Genomic DNA, 17,044 nt, shown 5'->3' on the forward strand with positions numbered 1-17,044 from the left:
TTTATCTCTAGACCCAACCGCGAGAGAGTGGTACTATGGGCTAGATGCTAAGTTTAAGACATCATGTGAAGATATAGTTTCGGCTTTCATCACCCAATATGAGAGTAAAGTAGAGTTCAATTCAACTTTATGTGAACTTGAAATTCTTAAGCAAGACAATGATGAAGGTTTCCTTGCTTTCTATGGTAGATGGCGAGAAAAGGCGGCCCACCTTTCCCAAAGGCCACCTGAACTCGAGTTAGTACAAAAGTTCATTGACAATGTCATGAAAAGTATAACAAACATCTACGCTACCTTGGTTTAGACACTTTTCAAAAGGACTATTCTGTGGCTACTAGGATTGAAGATGATCTTGCTAAACAAAAAGCAAATAAGTCTCATCATCATCAACCTAAGAACAATTACAAAAAGTGGAATGATAACACTTCATCCTCTATTGATGTATTTGCAACTTCCATGCAATATAATAGCACAATGCAATATCATAATAATGACCCTCAGAAAAGATGGAAAAGAGAAAAAATATTTACACAATTTCTTGTGAGCTATAAAGAGTTGCTAGAAAAATCAAACGAAAAAGGATTGCTCGCACCAATAGGGGCAACGCCACCCATTTATCCAGAAAAAGAAACTCTCAATGGGATGGCAATGCCTATTGTGCTTATCATAAGGTGTTGGATATGATACTGAACGTTGCTTTGTCCTAAATCACAAAATTCAAGATCTAGTAGACGATGGAAGAATTCCCACGCCTAAACCCAACAATAATGTATCCCCATTGGGGACATTTCACATTGATGAGGATTATATGGGAAGTGATACGTTTAATCGTTTGAATTATATCACTCCCATAGGGAAGCCTCTAACCATTACACTCATAGGGGTAACTAATGAAGTGTGTAGGTTATGGGACGACGACTTTCAAAATTTTATATGTCTCTAAGTATGTCGTCGTCCCACCTCCACCTTGTTTACAAAAAGAAACAAGTGGAGCGCTTGATTGGGATCATTTCTTGGGGAAATCACAAGATTTATCAAATTTCTCCTTGGACGAACAATGGCATCAAACACAACTCATGGAGCATATTGAAATGGAGACGCACTCAAAACCCTAGAAGAAAATTGGTTCATGAGTCCTACAACTAACCCAAACGAGATAGATGATCATTCTGGGTGATTTTATCAAACACAACCAAATGGATCTTCGGCCACTCAAAATCAAGTTCAAAATCCAGTACTACCTCCACATGAGGTGGAAGATCTATTGGTCAAACAACTTCGCCAATCTAAGGCGAATGTTAGCATTTGGGAACTCCTAAGTACTTCTAAAGAACATAGGAATTCTCTTATATATGCTCTAACAACTTTGTTTGTAAGTAAAGACACAACTCCACAAGATTTCGCTAACTTGCTTACTAGCAAAAATCCGACAAATGAATCATCTTTACTAGTGATAATTTGCCCTTAAAAGACACTACCCACAACAATGCATTATACCTAACTATAGGGGACAAGGGATACAACATCCCTCTTACTTTAGTTGACAATGGGTCTGTCGTAAACGTATGCCCATTACAAACGGCAAAATATTTAGGTCTTAATCCAGGAAAAGACCTTCAATCAACAACACAAAGCATTAAGGCCTATGACAATTCAAGGAGATCGGTGTGTGGGACTGTTAAGCTACTAATTACCACAGGCCCAATACAAAAGATGGATGAATTCCATGTCATGGACATTAAACCTACATTCAACCTTCTTCATGGACGTCCTTGGATACATGAGCTTGGAGCAATACCATCCTCGCTCCATCAAATTATTAGGTTGAACTATCAAGGTCTTTCTATGACTATACATGCTTCTCCTCTCAAATTAGCAATAAATGATCAATTACTTCTTGAAATAAATCATGATAATGATAAGGAGGACATGTAAGGATTCGCCGCCGGAGGCAATCTGCACACTAGAAATGGAAGAAAGACTTGAAGAACCATTCAAGCTTGATCCATATTCCACCCTAATAGTAAACAAGATCTTGTTCAAAATTAGTTACTTTCCTGGGATGCCTTTGGGAATAGAAATAAAGAACTCTCATTTACTTCCTATCCCAAAGAAAAGCTTCTCTTTTGGATTGGGATATAAGCCAACCAAAGAAGAATTTGAGTCTCACGATGCTAAGATCAAAGCACCTAGAGACAATAATAAGAAAGGGATAATCTCTTTACTCCTATCCTACAATCAAATCCTCAACGGACAATTCGTTAGGGAGGGAGAAGATTTAACATCTCAATTTCCCCAATGTATTTATCTAGACCTTCCTTGCAGTCCCTTTCGTGTTAAAATAGCCCTTTTCAACCCATGCTTTACTTGTTACCTCGACAATGATTCCTTCATACAACCAATCGGATTTTTTGTTCCTTCTATCCTTTGCTTCCTCTTCCTCTCTCATTAAATCATCCAACGCTACTGACTTCTCACTTACAACGTCACAGCCAACACCAACACCCTTCTTCATCGCCTTCTTCCCCAAACATGTCTCGACATTTAAGACATCCTCCAACACAGCTGTAACACCCTAACTCCAAACAAATTAGGGAAGGGCCTATTGCCACGAAATGCGCATCAAGGGCCAACAACTGTCCTCACAAACCAATACGAGTCCTTTCGGCACATTTTGTCCTCACTTATGCGCGCCCCGAGAAAACTTCCCAGGAGGTCACCCATTCCAAGACTACTCCTAGCCAAGCAGGCTTAATTATGGAGTATCTTAGCATATAAGCTCCCTAAAAGGAAGATGCATCTTGTTGGTATGAGTAGTATATTAAACTCCTTTAAAGCAATCATAAGGGGTATTACAACAAATGTTCCAGCATTATCTCTTCTCGGAAAATCAGTAACACAAGTTGATGAAGGACTACCTTAACCAAATGAAAATGAAATCTTCTTGTTCTTGACAATCTCTGGTTCCATGGTCTTTTCAACATCAATCTTCATTTGCCACCCGCTCAATTTGTTTCGAAATTTGCTCCTCCTGCTTCTCTTCCTCTACCAATAAGGACTTGAACAGCTTAGCCTTCTTCCTCTCATAAAACAAAGCTTCAGAATCTCTCACATTATAAGTCAAAAACCACACTTTTTCTGTCTTCCCCACCTTACACTTCCCTTTCCTACCCAAGTGCATCACAAATTCTTTCAAAGTAAGCCATTTAGTAGCATTCATGGGCACATGTTGCTTGTAAGAGATGTACACATTGTAAACTATCGTGGCCGCGACTAGGGCTGTGCCATCGGTCCAAAACCAGACCGGAACCCGGGATCGTTTTTTTGGGGACCGGGACCGGACCGGAATCAACCGGTCCGGGTTCCGATCTAGACCTATTTATTCTGGTCTGGTCCGGTTCGAATTTTGGACCGGAATGGACCGGTTATATTCTTTTCTTTTCTTTTTTCTTGCATTTTAGTATATTAATATATATACATACATTTTAAACGTCTTGTTTTTGTTTTTGTGTTTTCCTATTTTGCACCTAGAATTTATAAATTACAAGTTTTGTACCTAAATTTTTTAGAAATTTAAACATAAAATTTTGAATTTTCACCCAAAAAATTACAAAAATACACTTTTCGGTTTAGACCGGAAATCCGAAATAGCCAATTAGTGAGGACTCAAGACCGACCCGGAATCCCTTAGTCCAGGCCGGTCCAATCCAATTATGTCCAGTCCCGATCAGTTTTCCGGTCCAGGTCCATTTTTGCACACCCCTAGCCGCGACACGACTAAATCTATGGCTACGCCTCGTATGCTCTAAAAAAGCATTCTTAAAATTCCCAGGAAAACCCTTCAACAAAATTAACAGGATTTTGCCCAAAATTTTGCATTTGAAGCAAGTTACCTTTGCTTATAAGCTTTTGTAAGCCTTTCAATTTCATTCTGTTAGCAATTGCCTTTGGACCAAAATTTCCTTCTATGTATTTTCGATTGCAATTACAAATTCCAAACTACTCCGAATTTTCAAAAGGTATCAAACTAGTCGCTCCATCCTCGTTTAAAGCAAGCCATCTAATGGTAGGTGCCAGCCACCAGATACAAACTTCACTACGAGCATTCGAATTCTGCTGAGAACTGCTATGATCATCCCCTAAAACCCTCCAGACTTCTTCAAATCTAACAAGGAGAAATTGATAGATGTTGATTGGATTTTCCTGAGCTTTTTTGAAAACAACATTATTCCTCCAACGCTAAATCCACCATATAGTGATCGTGAAATACGTTGGCCAGACCTTTGGAGAAAGATCATTTCGGGTTTGTACCCTTATGTTCGCAGCTATCCATTATTGCAATGTGCCTGTACAAAAGTTAGGGGCTAGAGCTGGGCCTCCTACATATCTCCAAGCGTCTCTTGCTGCCTTACAATCACGTAGAGCATGCAAGGTTGTTTCTTCATGGTTATTACAATTTGAACACCATGGGCTATTAGAAAGACTTCTTTTCACTCTATCAGAGTTGGTCATTATACGATCATGCATAACAAGACATAGGAACACCTTCGCTCGCTGTTGCACTTTTAACTTTCCAAATTAAATTCCAAGTTTTGTCATTACCCAACTCATCCTCTTTACGAATAATATTCATAGCCGTTTAGATAGAAAATTCATCTTGTGGAGATCCACTCCAATACAACAAGTCCCCTGTAGTAGGGTCTTTTCACAAGGCATGTGCTTCTATAATTCAAAGAATTTTGGCAGGAAGAAAATCAGCAAAGAGCTCCCACTTCCAACCTAGACCTGATTAATGGACGGGTCGTGCGGGCTTTTCGCGCCATTTTCGGACCGGGCCAAAAAAAGAACTAAAATAGCTTTAAAATGTATTACCAAGCCCGTCAGAAAATGCTGCCCAAAACCCGCCCAAAATCGGGCCATGCTTGTTTTGATCAGCTCTATTCCAACCATTACCCCAGAGTTCCTCAACAGTTGCCCCATCAAGATCATTCGGAATCTCCCGAATGGCAGCAGCTCGCAAAGGCTTTTCCATAGCCCAATTATGATCCCAAAATAAAGTCGTGGTTCCATTACTAATTGCCACCCTCGACCCCTCATTAATGAGCTTTGCATTTTCCAATATACCCCTCCAAACGTTCAACATATTTGCCTTAGGTTCAAACATGTCAATATCACAGCGTCTATTTGCAATATTTAGCTCTTAAACAGGAGACCAAACGACATTTGGTTCAGTTAGCACTCGCCATCCCAACTTGGTCAAGAAGGCTGCATTTGTTTGTTGTGTGGATCTTATTCCCAACCCACCTTTTTCCTTCGGTTTTTTTAGGTAGTCCCAAGAAAGAAGGTGGATTCTTCTCTTTTCCTCATCACTCACATTTTTCCTTTGGTTGCTTTTCGATATAAAGAATACATGTTTTTAATATTTTTAAAAATAATATATGTATATATCTTACCTATTTCGTGTTTAAGACAGACGTTGGAGTCATTGAGCAATTTTCTGCCATGTAATCTTTTTTTTAGAAATCTGCTATGTAAGCTAGATTACACATTATCATTTTTTTTTTATTTAATTACCAAAAAGGTTTCTCACTATAAAAAGGTTTTAATAATTCAATTTAAAAATATTTTTAAAAAATAATCTTATCATAACTCAACCAAAAAATTGAAATGCTGTTTTCTTTCTACCCAAATTTCTTTTTACTATTTTTTTTCTGAAAAAAAAAAAAAAAAAAAAAAAAAAAAAAAAAAACTGTTTATCCAGTGGTATTTTTATAAATAAAACGAGTTATTCACAAAAATGTCACGCTCGCTAGAATTTTATGTTGATTTAATTACGAAATTAACTAAATAAACGTTTCGTAAATTGAAAAAAACAAATGTAAAAGTGGTTGTCCTACCAATTATAAAGATGCACTCACTGCAAATTGCAAAGAGTGTTGTTTTGATTAAGATAAACCTTTGTAAACAGATCATATTTACATTACTTTTTTGATAATTTACTACGGCTTTATTGAACATTCCATAGTTTTTTTTTGGTTAATTAAGCCAATTAGCTTTACAATATACAAACAATTATCATATTTGCTCATTTTGAGCAATTGAAAAAATTTAGCAAATTCAACCAAGAATCAGCTACGGAGGGGAATGTAGTCACAATGAATTGTTAAAGCCACACCACAAGGTACACAATGCAAGGATTTCATAGGCAGCATCCAACCAAACATATTGTGGCAAGGAGCAAAAGATCAAGCATCTGCAGTGTTATTCATATCCATAGATTTAGTCCAAGCCACACATTTATACAAAAACAACAGTTGGAAAGTGATTTACATCAGTTTCAAACTCCCTGACACATTAGAAGAACAGTTTTAGTGAAAAGCTTTCAAATATCTGGGTTTGTTATTCAGTCTACTTCTTTCCGCGCAGTTTCACCCCAAGAGCACGTTCCAGTTTTCCAATGATCTGCTGATTTGGAATGGCCTTTCCTGACTCGTATTCCTGAATAATCTGTGGCTTCTCATTGATCACCTGCAACCAAATACCTCGTAAGTTTTGTGAGTACAACAATATGAAGAACTTACTGGAGGTGTGAAACTGAGCCTGAAACCAAACTTCTTTATTGTAAGGTCCTGTAATTCTAGCCTTCACTTGACCACCGTCTCTCCAGTTTTGATGGTTTGGTAAGATAGCAGATACATTGCACAAAGAAATAAAGAATATGGGAGACGAACCTGAGCAAGTTGAGATTGGGTGAGCTTCTTATCAGTTCGAGCCTGCATGATGGCCTTCTTAAGTTCGGTTGGAACTCGATCATCTAATGCAAAGTTCAGTCAAATGAAAAGTCAGCTGAAAAGTACACAGAACACAAAATCTTTATCTTCACAAAGAACTTTTTGTGCCAATGCGTAAAATTTTCAGTTTACAGGTATTTGTTCTTTTTGGAATTAATTTTTTTTTAAAGGGTGGCATTAATCTTTGCATCTTAATTCAACTCCTTGATCTGCCTATCTTAATTCTTAACCTTCCAACTCAGTATTGTTTCTATATCGTTTGCATCTTTTATTTTAAAATGAAATATACAAAGCATGAAATTATATACATTTCATAAAACATATCCTTTTTTTTTATATACATTTCATAAAAACATATCTTAAATATTAATTACCATTTTTAGAAAAATTTAAGAAAACATAATGTACATATATAAATTAAGAAGGAAACAACATGTGCATTGCACATACCACAAAAATTAGTGGAAAACAAAAGGAAAATTCCTTCAACACATTGCATAGACCACAAAAATTAGTGGAAAACAAAAGGAAAGTTCCTTCAGCAAATTTTAGAAACAAATTATAAACACAAGTCACTGAAATGCACTGTTATAAACAGATTGCATAACTAGGTTAAAGTAGACAAAAATACTATGCTTTTGGACAGGGCTTTTCCTGAAACTTAAAAATCCAATCACATTACAGATTGTCCCTTCTGTAAACATCAGTATTCTTTAAAGCTAACAGAAGCATTTCAAAACAATTGACCCATATAAGATTTCAAAAATCTTATTCATACACTGGACGATAAACACATTGATCTCAGAAGAGAATTCACCAAATGATATGTCGGACATGACAGAATGATCATCAAATTAGTCAAACCGAAGAAGAATTGTTCATCTACTAAAACACAGGTAGTCTAACAATGCATCAGTTGCCAAACCTACAGAAACACCATAACTTGTTTGATAGATAACAGTCAACAATGTAAAATGAATACTCCTCTGTCCCTTAAAAAAAACTCACTTTTAACTTGAGGTCATCCCAAAAACATAGGCAACAAACCAACCCAGCAGGCAACTCAATCTCTGAGATCTTGTTAGCCAGCAAATTTGAGACAAAACTAAGCTAAATCTTGTTATTTGCCCTTTTTGACTCTTAACTTAGTACCTTTAATTTAACTCTAGTAAAGCATAAATAGAAAAGAATAGCAAGTTTTTTCTTCAACTCTACAACTTAATAACGACACCAAGCAAATGTGATGTGGCAAAGTATTCAAGGATGATAGAGCTATAGAATAAATGGGACTTAATCCACTGTTCTGAAAAACATAACAGCCACAAAATCAAATGTATTTGAGAAATTAAGACCAATCAAAAGCATAAAAGAAGGCACTCACGAGCAAGATTCTCAGTTTCATCATCCAGCTTTCGAGTGTTCAGAGATGTGCCACTGGATGCAGCTTTGTTAGTCCCAGCAGCCGCTGCAATCAAAACCCGGCAAAGTTAGGAAAATCATCAGAAACATTGATTACATCCGAAATACATACTTGCAATGCAATCAATTTGCTTTCTGTAGTTCAGGTGCAAAATTTGACCCATACTATACCCAAGTCGGCTTCGTATTACAATACAATCCAACAACTCCTAAACGAAACTTCGAAAAATAATCCAAACACGAATCAAACCCGATTAACCACATGACAGTACAACCAGCCAAACTGAAACCTCCCTTACTAATACCAAACTTCAACAAACCCTAACCATATACATCAATCAACAATCATTAAAAATCCACAACAATCAACATATAACAGTGTGAGTACTAACCATAATTAGCACAATACATATCAAATTCCAAAAGTTCATCCTAATTCCTAAAAATTAAAACAAAAGGGAATGAAAAACTAGTGAAAAACTAGTCAATCAGCAGAATAATCATCCAACAAAGAAAAGTAGCCCTAGCGTTAAATACACGCATCCGAACAAAACCCTAAAATCAAATTCACTAATTCTCAAAATCAAATTAACAAATCCTCCCAAAACCCTAATTACAAAAATCCATCAAAAAGAGGGAAATCACCAAAACAGCATAAAACTCCATTGATCTAATTCAACCCAAAAATTAGATAAAAGCAATCATATTTTAAAATCAAAAAATGAAAAGGGTAGTAGAAAAATGGAACCTTTGCGAACAGTTTCGATTTCGGCGCCGGAACGACGGGCGGCGTTGACAGCCTTCTCGTCCTTCTTGGCGGCGGCGTTGGGGGTCTTCTTGCGAATAACAACGGGCTCCCAATCCTGCGACATGGGTCCAACTCCTGCCATTGATTCTCGAGCTTTGTAAAGGGTGTTCTTCTGAAGATGATAGAGATAAAGATAGTTTTTTTTAGTGTTGGAAGATTATATGAGAGTTGTTTATGATGTTTTCCAGTTCTAGGGCTACATTCGTGTTCTTATATATAGACAACAAGTTTCTCTTTTATGACCTTATCTCGTTTCATTGACATCGATCCAAATCATGTTACTCGATCCGTCTTAAGATAAAAGTCTCATTTATTCATTATACTATACAATACGTCAATACGATATGTTTGGGGTAAGTTGGTGAGGTTTTGTTTGATGATTGAATAAAAGGTGAATAAAAAAATAAAATATTTAGCTAATGTGATTTTGTTGATTAAAGTGAATGCATAAAGTGATGGTGGAAAAAGGCTTTTATTTAGGGATAATATGACTTTTATTTGGAAATGGAAGGATTAGAAAATACAAATTAATAATCATGTTGTAGATTTTGCACCATATAAAGTAGACTTGAATTTTGGTTGATTAAATGTGAATAAATTAATGTATCAACTTAAGCATTACAACATGTAACTCATGTAAGATAGTGGACTAATAACATACATGATTGTCGCTAGGCCAAGTTAAAGATGAGGCTCTACATAACAAGCAAAGCACGTAATCAGCAAACCTAAGTACATGCACATTAATAGGAAATGAACACACTAACAAAAAATTATACTCTGTAGAATACACAAATAATATGAAGTATAAATACATTAACCAACAATACTTGCTCACAAAATACTTGACTCGCTTAACTTACTATTGGACATGTCTACATTCCTTCTATGTCCATAAAGGGACCTAATTTGGGCGTTAATTGAACTAGTAAATTAAATTATCATGTCATCATGTGCTACTTGAAAAGTGTTAAAAACGAATTATAAATAAAAGTATAGCATCTTTAACCCTAATAAATGTCATGATTAATAAGAAAATAAACCCCATTAAACCCCCCCCCCCTCCCCCTCAACTATTGGATTATTCTTTTGGACAATTATATACCCTTCTTTTTTGTTGAAGAATGAACCTCTCAATAATCATTTTCATAACTTGGCTTGCTTCTCCCACATTGAACAAAAGATGATCATGACATTCTTAGAAGTACAAATAATTGTTGTTGTCAAAAAAAAAAAAAAAAAAAAAAAAAAGACATTCTTTTAAAAGATTACTTTTTGATTTTTTTTATTTATATAATGCAATAAAGTACAGTCAAATGCACTATTGTACTTCTAATCATCGGGATTAAAAAATCACCAAATTCCTTAATTTCCGCGAAAAATTAGATTTCGCACAAGATGAAGGGGCAAAAGAGTATAATTACTTAATTAATGTTCTTGAATGTGATTATGTGAATTGGCTGTTGGGGAAATTTGTGTTTAAACAAGGGTCACAAAAATAGCAAACAAATTAGAACGGAAAATCTTCGAGGCGTGAACGGAATCACTTTCCCAAAAGTATAATTCCGACCCTATACTACCACCGGGTTTTCACGGAAATTTACTTAGGAGATACAACGAAGAACAATTGTAATCACAAGTAGGATGATTACAATTCAATGTATAAAAGCTTGTGTAATTATGATGATGATAATTAGAATTGCAAATGAAGGTTTCAAGAAGAATTAAGAAAATTGCCTTACTTTTTCTTCTTTGAACGTATATTCCAACATATGTACAGTAGTACATATATATATTAGAACCAAAAAGAAAACCAACAGCCATGAAATAACTGCCGACACTTGAAGGAAACCGTCTCAATTCAACCACCCAGACATGCGCGCCCGATCAGGCTGCCACCGCTCGATTGGGCGGTTCTGGAGTGACGATTCACAGCCCTTCTCGCGCCCGATCGGGTGAAAGTATCTCGATCGGGCAAAAACCCAGCAAAATTAAACCTCCTTCTCGCACCCTATCGGGCGGTGGCTGCCCGATCGGGCGGTGGAGATGGTAAAATTTCAGCCAACCTCGCGCCCGGTCGGGCGAGCACCACCCTGAACGGGCTGCTGATCGGGCACTAAGAGGACATACACTTTGTCTTCTTTAAAACAGAGAAACATGTTTCTCGTTGCCGAGAACATAAATTTCCTTCAAAATTATTTTGCCTTTAATAATCTTTATTAATTAGTTTACAACACCTTTGCCTAAGTAGACTAATTAATTAACGTGGATTTGTCTAAATTCTCAAAATTATTTAACAATCCACCCCCATTTTGAGAATTAAACTAGACACATTGCAAAAACATCATCATCACAAAACAATCTTATGCATAAATGAAAGTGTACATAGACTTGAACTCCCACTTAGTGCAATATACAATTCAAGAATCCGTATCCATTTGGTATCGTAAAACGTTTGAACCAAAAGCAACACATTTGGAAACTTGAAGATATTACACACACGAGATTAATTACTTAAATACATATTAGCTTGACACTATAAACCATGTGTCCATATCTATTCATAAGTACATCAAAGCTACACCCCTAATAGCTTCTTGAAGCGGCTAAACCTCGTACTTATATAGGTAGAGTTCCAACATGCTCCTGTGACCAAAGCACTTTTATCAGGAATTCTATTAAGTTTAAAACCAACCTCTTTTCATCAAAGAAAACCGGAACTTTAACTTGGATGAATAAACAAGTTCCCAATCATCAATTAAGAGAATTAATCTCATTGAACTTAAGACCCAACGTCTTATTGGGCGTTAAGTTGAGATTCTCCTAATTGTAATTATTTAGGGCTCCAATCCTAAACCGATTGCCATCCTATTGTTAACATCTCTAGCCAATGCCTTTGTAAAACAGTCGGCGAGATTAAGATCCGTTCGAACATAATCAATAGTGATCACATTATCCTTGATAAGCCCTTGGATGTAGCTATGTCGTACTCCAATGTGCCTTGACTTACCATTATAAACTTGGCTATAAGCCCTTGCCAAAGTAGCATTGTTATCACAATGAATCACTATTGGTGATATCGGTTTTGGCAACAAAGGAATCTCAAACATGAGATCCTTTAACCATTCGGCTTCTTTACCAGCCGAATGCAAAACAATGAACTCCGATGTCATTGTGGAGTCCGCAATGCAAGTTTGTTTCTTTGAAGCCCATGAAATGGCACCTCCCCCATATCGGAAAACCCATCCACTTGTGGAGGAATGATCTTTGTTAGAGATCCAACTTGCATCCGAATACCCTTCTACAACCGAAGGATATCCACTATAAGACAAACCAAATTCCTTGGTTTTCTTCAAATACTTCAACAAGCGTTGAACCGCTTGCCAATGTAGCATACTAGGCTTGCTAGTGTACCTTCTCAGTTGACTAACTGCATAAGCAATATCTGGTCTAGTACTTGTCATGACATACATCAAACAACCTATTACTCTAGCATATTCAAGTTGTGAAACCGCATAACCTTCATTAAGTATCAACTTTATGCTAGGATCCATAGGTGTTGAATAAAGAGAAGTAGTGTCTTCACTCACATTGAATTTCTTGAGCACTTTCTCAATGTAATGAGATTGTGACAAGATCAACTTTTCTTTTTCCCTCTTTATCCTTATGCCCAAGATGACATCCGCTTCCCCCATGTCTTTCATGGAAAACTTTGAACTAAGGAATGACTTTGTCTTTTCAACTTGTGACAAATCGGTTCCAAAGATCAACATGTCATCTACATATAGACAAATTATGACACCTTGACCGTTGTCATCAAATTTGCTATAAATACACTTGTCTGAATTGTTCAACTTAAAACCATTAGACAACACAACCTCATTAAATTTTTGATGCCATTGCTTAGGTGCTTGCTTTAGCCCATACAAAGATTTAATCAACTTGCAGACCTTTTCTTCCTGACCTTCCACAAGAAACCCTTCCGGTTGTCGCATGTAAACTTCTTCCTCTAGATCTCCATTGAAGAATTCTGTCTTGACATCCATTTGATGGATCACAAGATTGTGGATAGCCGCAAGTGCTATCAACAATCTTATAGTTGAGATTCTAGCAACAGGTGCATATTACCAGGTTTTTGTGTAAAACCTTGTGCCACTAACCGGGCTTTGAACTTTTCAATCGTTCCATCAATCCTCAATTTCCTTTTGAAGATCCATTTGCACCCAATTGGTTTACATTTTGGTGGTAAAGTAGCTAAAACCCAAGTATTGTTTTCCATGATGGATTCCATCTCATCATTAATAGCTTCCTTCCAAAATGGAGCATCACGAGACCTCATAGCCTCATCATAGGTCAAAGGATCATCTTCCACATTAAAAATGTATGGAAATTGTGTTAAAACAGATTCCCTTGATCCTTCAACTAAGTACACATGAAAGTCCGGGCCAAAAGATTTTTCTTTCCTTGCCCTCTTACTTCTCCTAGGTTGTGATGATGATGTAGATGCCTCCTCTAAATGAGTTTGGTCATCCACCTCTTGATCAATGACAATTTGATCAATACTTTGTGCATTGGCATTTGGAGTTATGTCCTTTGGTCTAGGAATTGAAGAAAATCGATTTTCATTAAACAATGCATCCCTTGACTCAATGGTGGTGTGAACCGACCAAAAGTCATTTTTTTCTATTACATAGAACCTATAGGATTTGCTATGATCCGCATATCCTATAAAAATGCATTCAACTCCTCTTTCACCTAATTTTTTAGGTTTAGGTTCCGGCACTTTTGCCCTACAACCCCAAACTTTGAGATGACTCAAGTTTGGTTTCCTTTTATACCATAGCTCATATGGGGTTACATCTTTCCCTTTCATGGGAACACGATTTAACACGTAACAAGCCGTTAAAACGGCTTCACCCCAAAATCCATCACTTAAACCTGAATATGACAACATAGAATTTACCATTTCTTCCAGTGTCCTATTCTTCCTTTCCGCTACAACATTTTGTTGTGTTGTATATGCCGCGGTAGTTTCATGTACTAAACCTAAAGATTGGAAATAACTTGGGTCATAGTATTCACCTCCTTTATCGGTTCTTAACTTTTTAATCTTTTCATTGGTTTGCAATTCTACTTCACTTTTGTAGATTTTAAATTTATCAAGGGCTTCATCTTTAGAAAATAACAAATAAATGTAACAAAACCTTGAATAATCATCAATAAAAGTTACCAAATATTTCTTGTTTAGGGTAATTTTACCCTGCCACGTGGTCCAATCAGAGGATGACACGTGTCAGTCCCAGGATGGCCCAAAGTGGACCTATCCCTGCTTGACACGTGTCACTCCAGAAACCTGGGGGAAATAACGGCCTTCAGGCCCAAATCCTGAGAAAGCCGCAATGCGGCGCAGCCCACCAATGATTAGGGTTCAGTGACCTAATCAGGGGCACAAATCCCGAGGACCCTATAAATAGGGAGATTCCCCTCTTGTGGAGGACACGTTTTACCATTTATTACACATTGTCCCTGTGATAGAGACATCTGAGCTTGGAATCCGAGCAGATACCCACCTAAATTTCCGCACCTTTTTTCTCTCCCTTCAAGTTACTAACTTGTTCGTCGGAGGCGGAGCACCACCCAACCGGTGTCTCCGTTTGTTTTGCAGGTACAGCTCACGCCGGATCAGTCTTCGTGTTGTAACTCTCCCGAGGGACAAAAACACCCAAAACATTTGGCGCCGTCTGTGGGGAGAGTACCTCGAAGATGGTTCAAGAGTCTGTACCACCCCCTAACCGTCTGGGCGATGACCAAGAAGTCTTTACAGACCAGGAGGATGAAGATCCTCAGGTCGAAACCTTTACAGCCGATGATGGATCTCTCAGAATCAAGCGCATCCGGCCCAGATATACTCTGGAGCGGGGTGCCACCCAGGCGGGTACAAGTCGACCCCCTGGGCAGCCGAAAGGGGAAACCCATACGACCGCAGGATCAACACCTGTCACCCGAGACGAACTTATGAGATTCATGACAAGTTTCAAGGGTGAAATTAAAGAGCTGATCCCCCAGAGCCGGGCTGGCCCGAGTAGAGGTCAGTCGGCCAAGAAGACTCCTCTGGAAAAGGGGAAGTCAGTCAAAGATCGGCAGCCGACTCCCCACCCAAAGGAAAAGGCAGCCGGGACCATTGATAGGTCCAAGATTCTTCTTCCTAAGAGGAATACCAATAATACCCGCCGGACTCAACAGCCGGTGGGAAGTAAAAAATCATCTCTTGATGCCCGGGAAATAATCAACCGGAAGAGAAATCAACAGCTGTCTGAGTTAGCTTCAACGTCGAACTTTCCTGACAGCTTCAACAACACTTCTGCAGGGAATGCTCTCTCCCTGCATGAGAGCCAGACAGGCGGTAATACCGTCCATTATGGCCCTCAGATGATTGGAACTGTACCGTATGTACCTACTCAGGTTTACGGTCAGTATCCCCCTCACTTCATGCAGCCGGCTCTCTTCGGAGGTCAGGCGACACATCAAAATGTCCAGCCACTGGACTGGCAGCTCCGTCTTCTACGCCTGGGTGAACAACCTTCTGCGTTCACCCGGGAGATAACCGAGGCGGCACAGCCGACCAAGGTTAAGAATGTATTGGTAGGTACCTATGATGGTACCACCAACCCGGAAGATCACCTTATGGCATACACCAACCTCATGTACTTACAGGGGTTGGATGATGCCACTTGGTGTCGATGCTTCCCGGCTACATTGAAGGGCATTGCCCAACAATTGGCAACTTGCCGGCTGGGTCCATTGACAGTTTCAGGAATCTCTCCTTCCTGTTTGCTTCCAACTTCTTAATGAACATCCCTGCTAAGAAAACGAGTCTTGACTTGAGCACTGTTAAGCAGGGAGAGAGAGAAGGGTTGCGCTCATATGTCAGGCGGTTCAATCTGATCAGAATTCAGATTCAAGGACTGTCTGATGAGGTAGCTTTTACAGACTTTTTTAAGGGTCTGAGAGACGGGTCGACCTTTAAGTTCGACCTAGTCAGAAAAGGGGCTTTCACCTTACAGGCGGCCCTGAGGGAGGCGGGAAGCTACATTCAAGCTACCGACCTCTGCTCGCCTGGTAACCAGTCGGACTCCAAGAAGTCCGACAAGCAGAAAGACAGTCGGCCTGCTCAGCCGGCCAAAAATAAAGAAGAGAGCAAGAAAAGAAAAGAAATCTGGGCGGTTAATGACTCTGACCAGCCGTCCCAGAAGAAAAAGAAAGAGTTTAAACCGTACGTTCCCAATTACGAGTTTAACAAGGACTACAACTCCATCCTCATGGAGATTAATGACCGGTTGTCCCTAGAGAAGCCGAATCCAATGAAAAGTTCCATTCAATCAAGGAATAAGAGCAAATTCTGCCAATACCATGAGGAGGTTGGCCATGACACCAACGACTGCTTCAGCCTACAACGGGCGTTGGACCGTCTGGCTGACAAGGGGATGTTAAAGTCTTACATTTCTAAGTCCCCAGCCGGGGCAAAGAAGAAGAACAAGGGTCAGTCCTCCAAGACTACCCCCCAGCCTTCTAGTAGCTCGGATACCGACAAGGAGTCGGTCTACACAATAGCAGGCGGGTTCTGCTGTGGTGGCCCTACCATCCGGGGCACCAAAAGCCATCTTCGAAAGATGGACAAAGATGATGATGAGCAGGCATCGGCAAGCACCTCCTTCCCAGACTCGGTTGTCATTGAATGTAAGGTTGTCAACCAGCTGGTTGGACGAATCCTTATTGACACCGGCAGCTCATCAGACATCATCAGCCTCCGATGCCTACAAAAGCTGAAATACAATGTCAGCAGCATGCATCCGGTCACCCACCCCCTGGTTGGTTTTGGGGGTGGGATGGTCTACCCAGCCGGGAGAATTGACTTACCCATCCGGTTGGGAGAGAAAGGCCAGGGACGACATACTGTCGTCAGATTCTTGGTCGTTGAAGAGTTGACCGCCTACAACATTATCCTTGGTCGGCCAACTCTCAACGA

At 38.9% G+C, this 17,044-nt stretch overlaps 1 protein-coding gene and 1 pseudogene across 1 annotated transcript; both read right to left on the minus strand.

Moving 5' to 3' along the window:
* Positions 1–2,308: 2,308 nt before the first annotated feature.
* LOC145628045 (KIN17-like protein) lies at positions 2,309–5,164 on the minus strand (annotated as a pseudogene).
* A 1,078-nt stretch (positions 5,165–6,242) lies between these two features.
* Positions 6,243–9,220, minus strand: LOC145629213 (multiprotein-bridging factor 1a). The gene is made up of 4 exons (XM_081681759.1): positions 8,959–9,220; positions 8,173–8,256; positions 6,732–6,814; positions 6,243–6,528 (listed from the first exon to the last, which is right to left on the minus strand). Exons 1-4 carry the CDS (start codon positions 9,098–9,100, stop codon positions 6,409–6,411), a joined length of 429 nt encoding a protein of 142 aa, XP_081537885.1. The 5' UTR covers positions 9,101–9,220; the 3' UTR covers positions 6,243–6,408.
* Positions 9,221–17,044: the final 7,824 nt, after the last annotated feature.

The sequence above is a fragment of the Chenopodium album genome, chromosome 4 (genome assembly GCF_948465745.1).
Source record: "Chenopodium album chromosome 4, dcCheAlbu1.1, whole genome shotgun sequence".
Classification (NCBI taxonomy): domain Eukaryota; kingdom Viridiplantae; phylum Streptophyta; class Magnoliopsida; order Caryophyllales; family Amaranthaceae; genus Chenopodium; species Chenopodium album.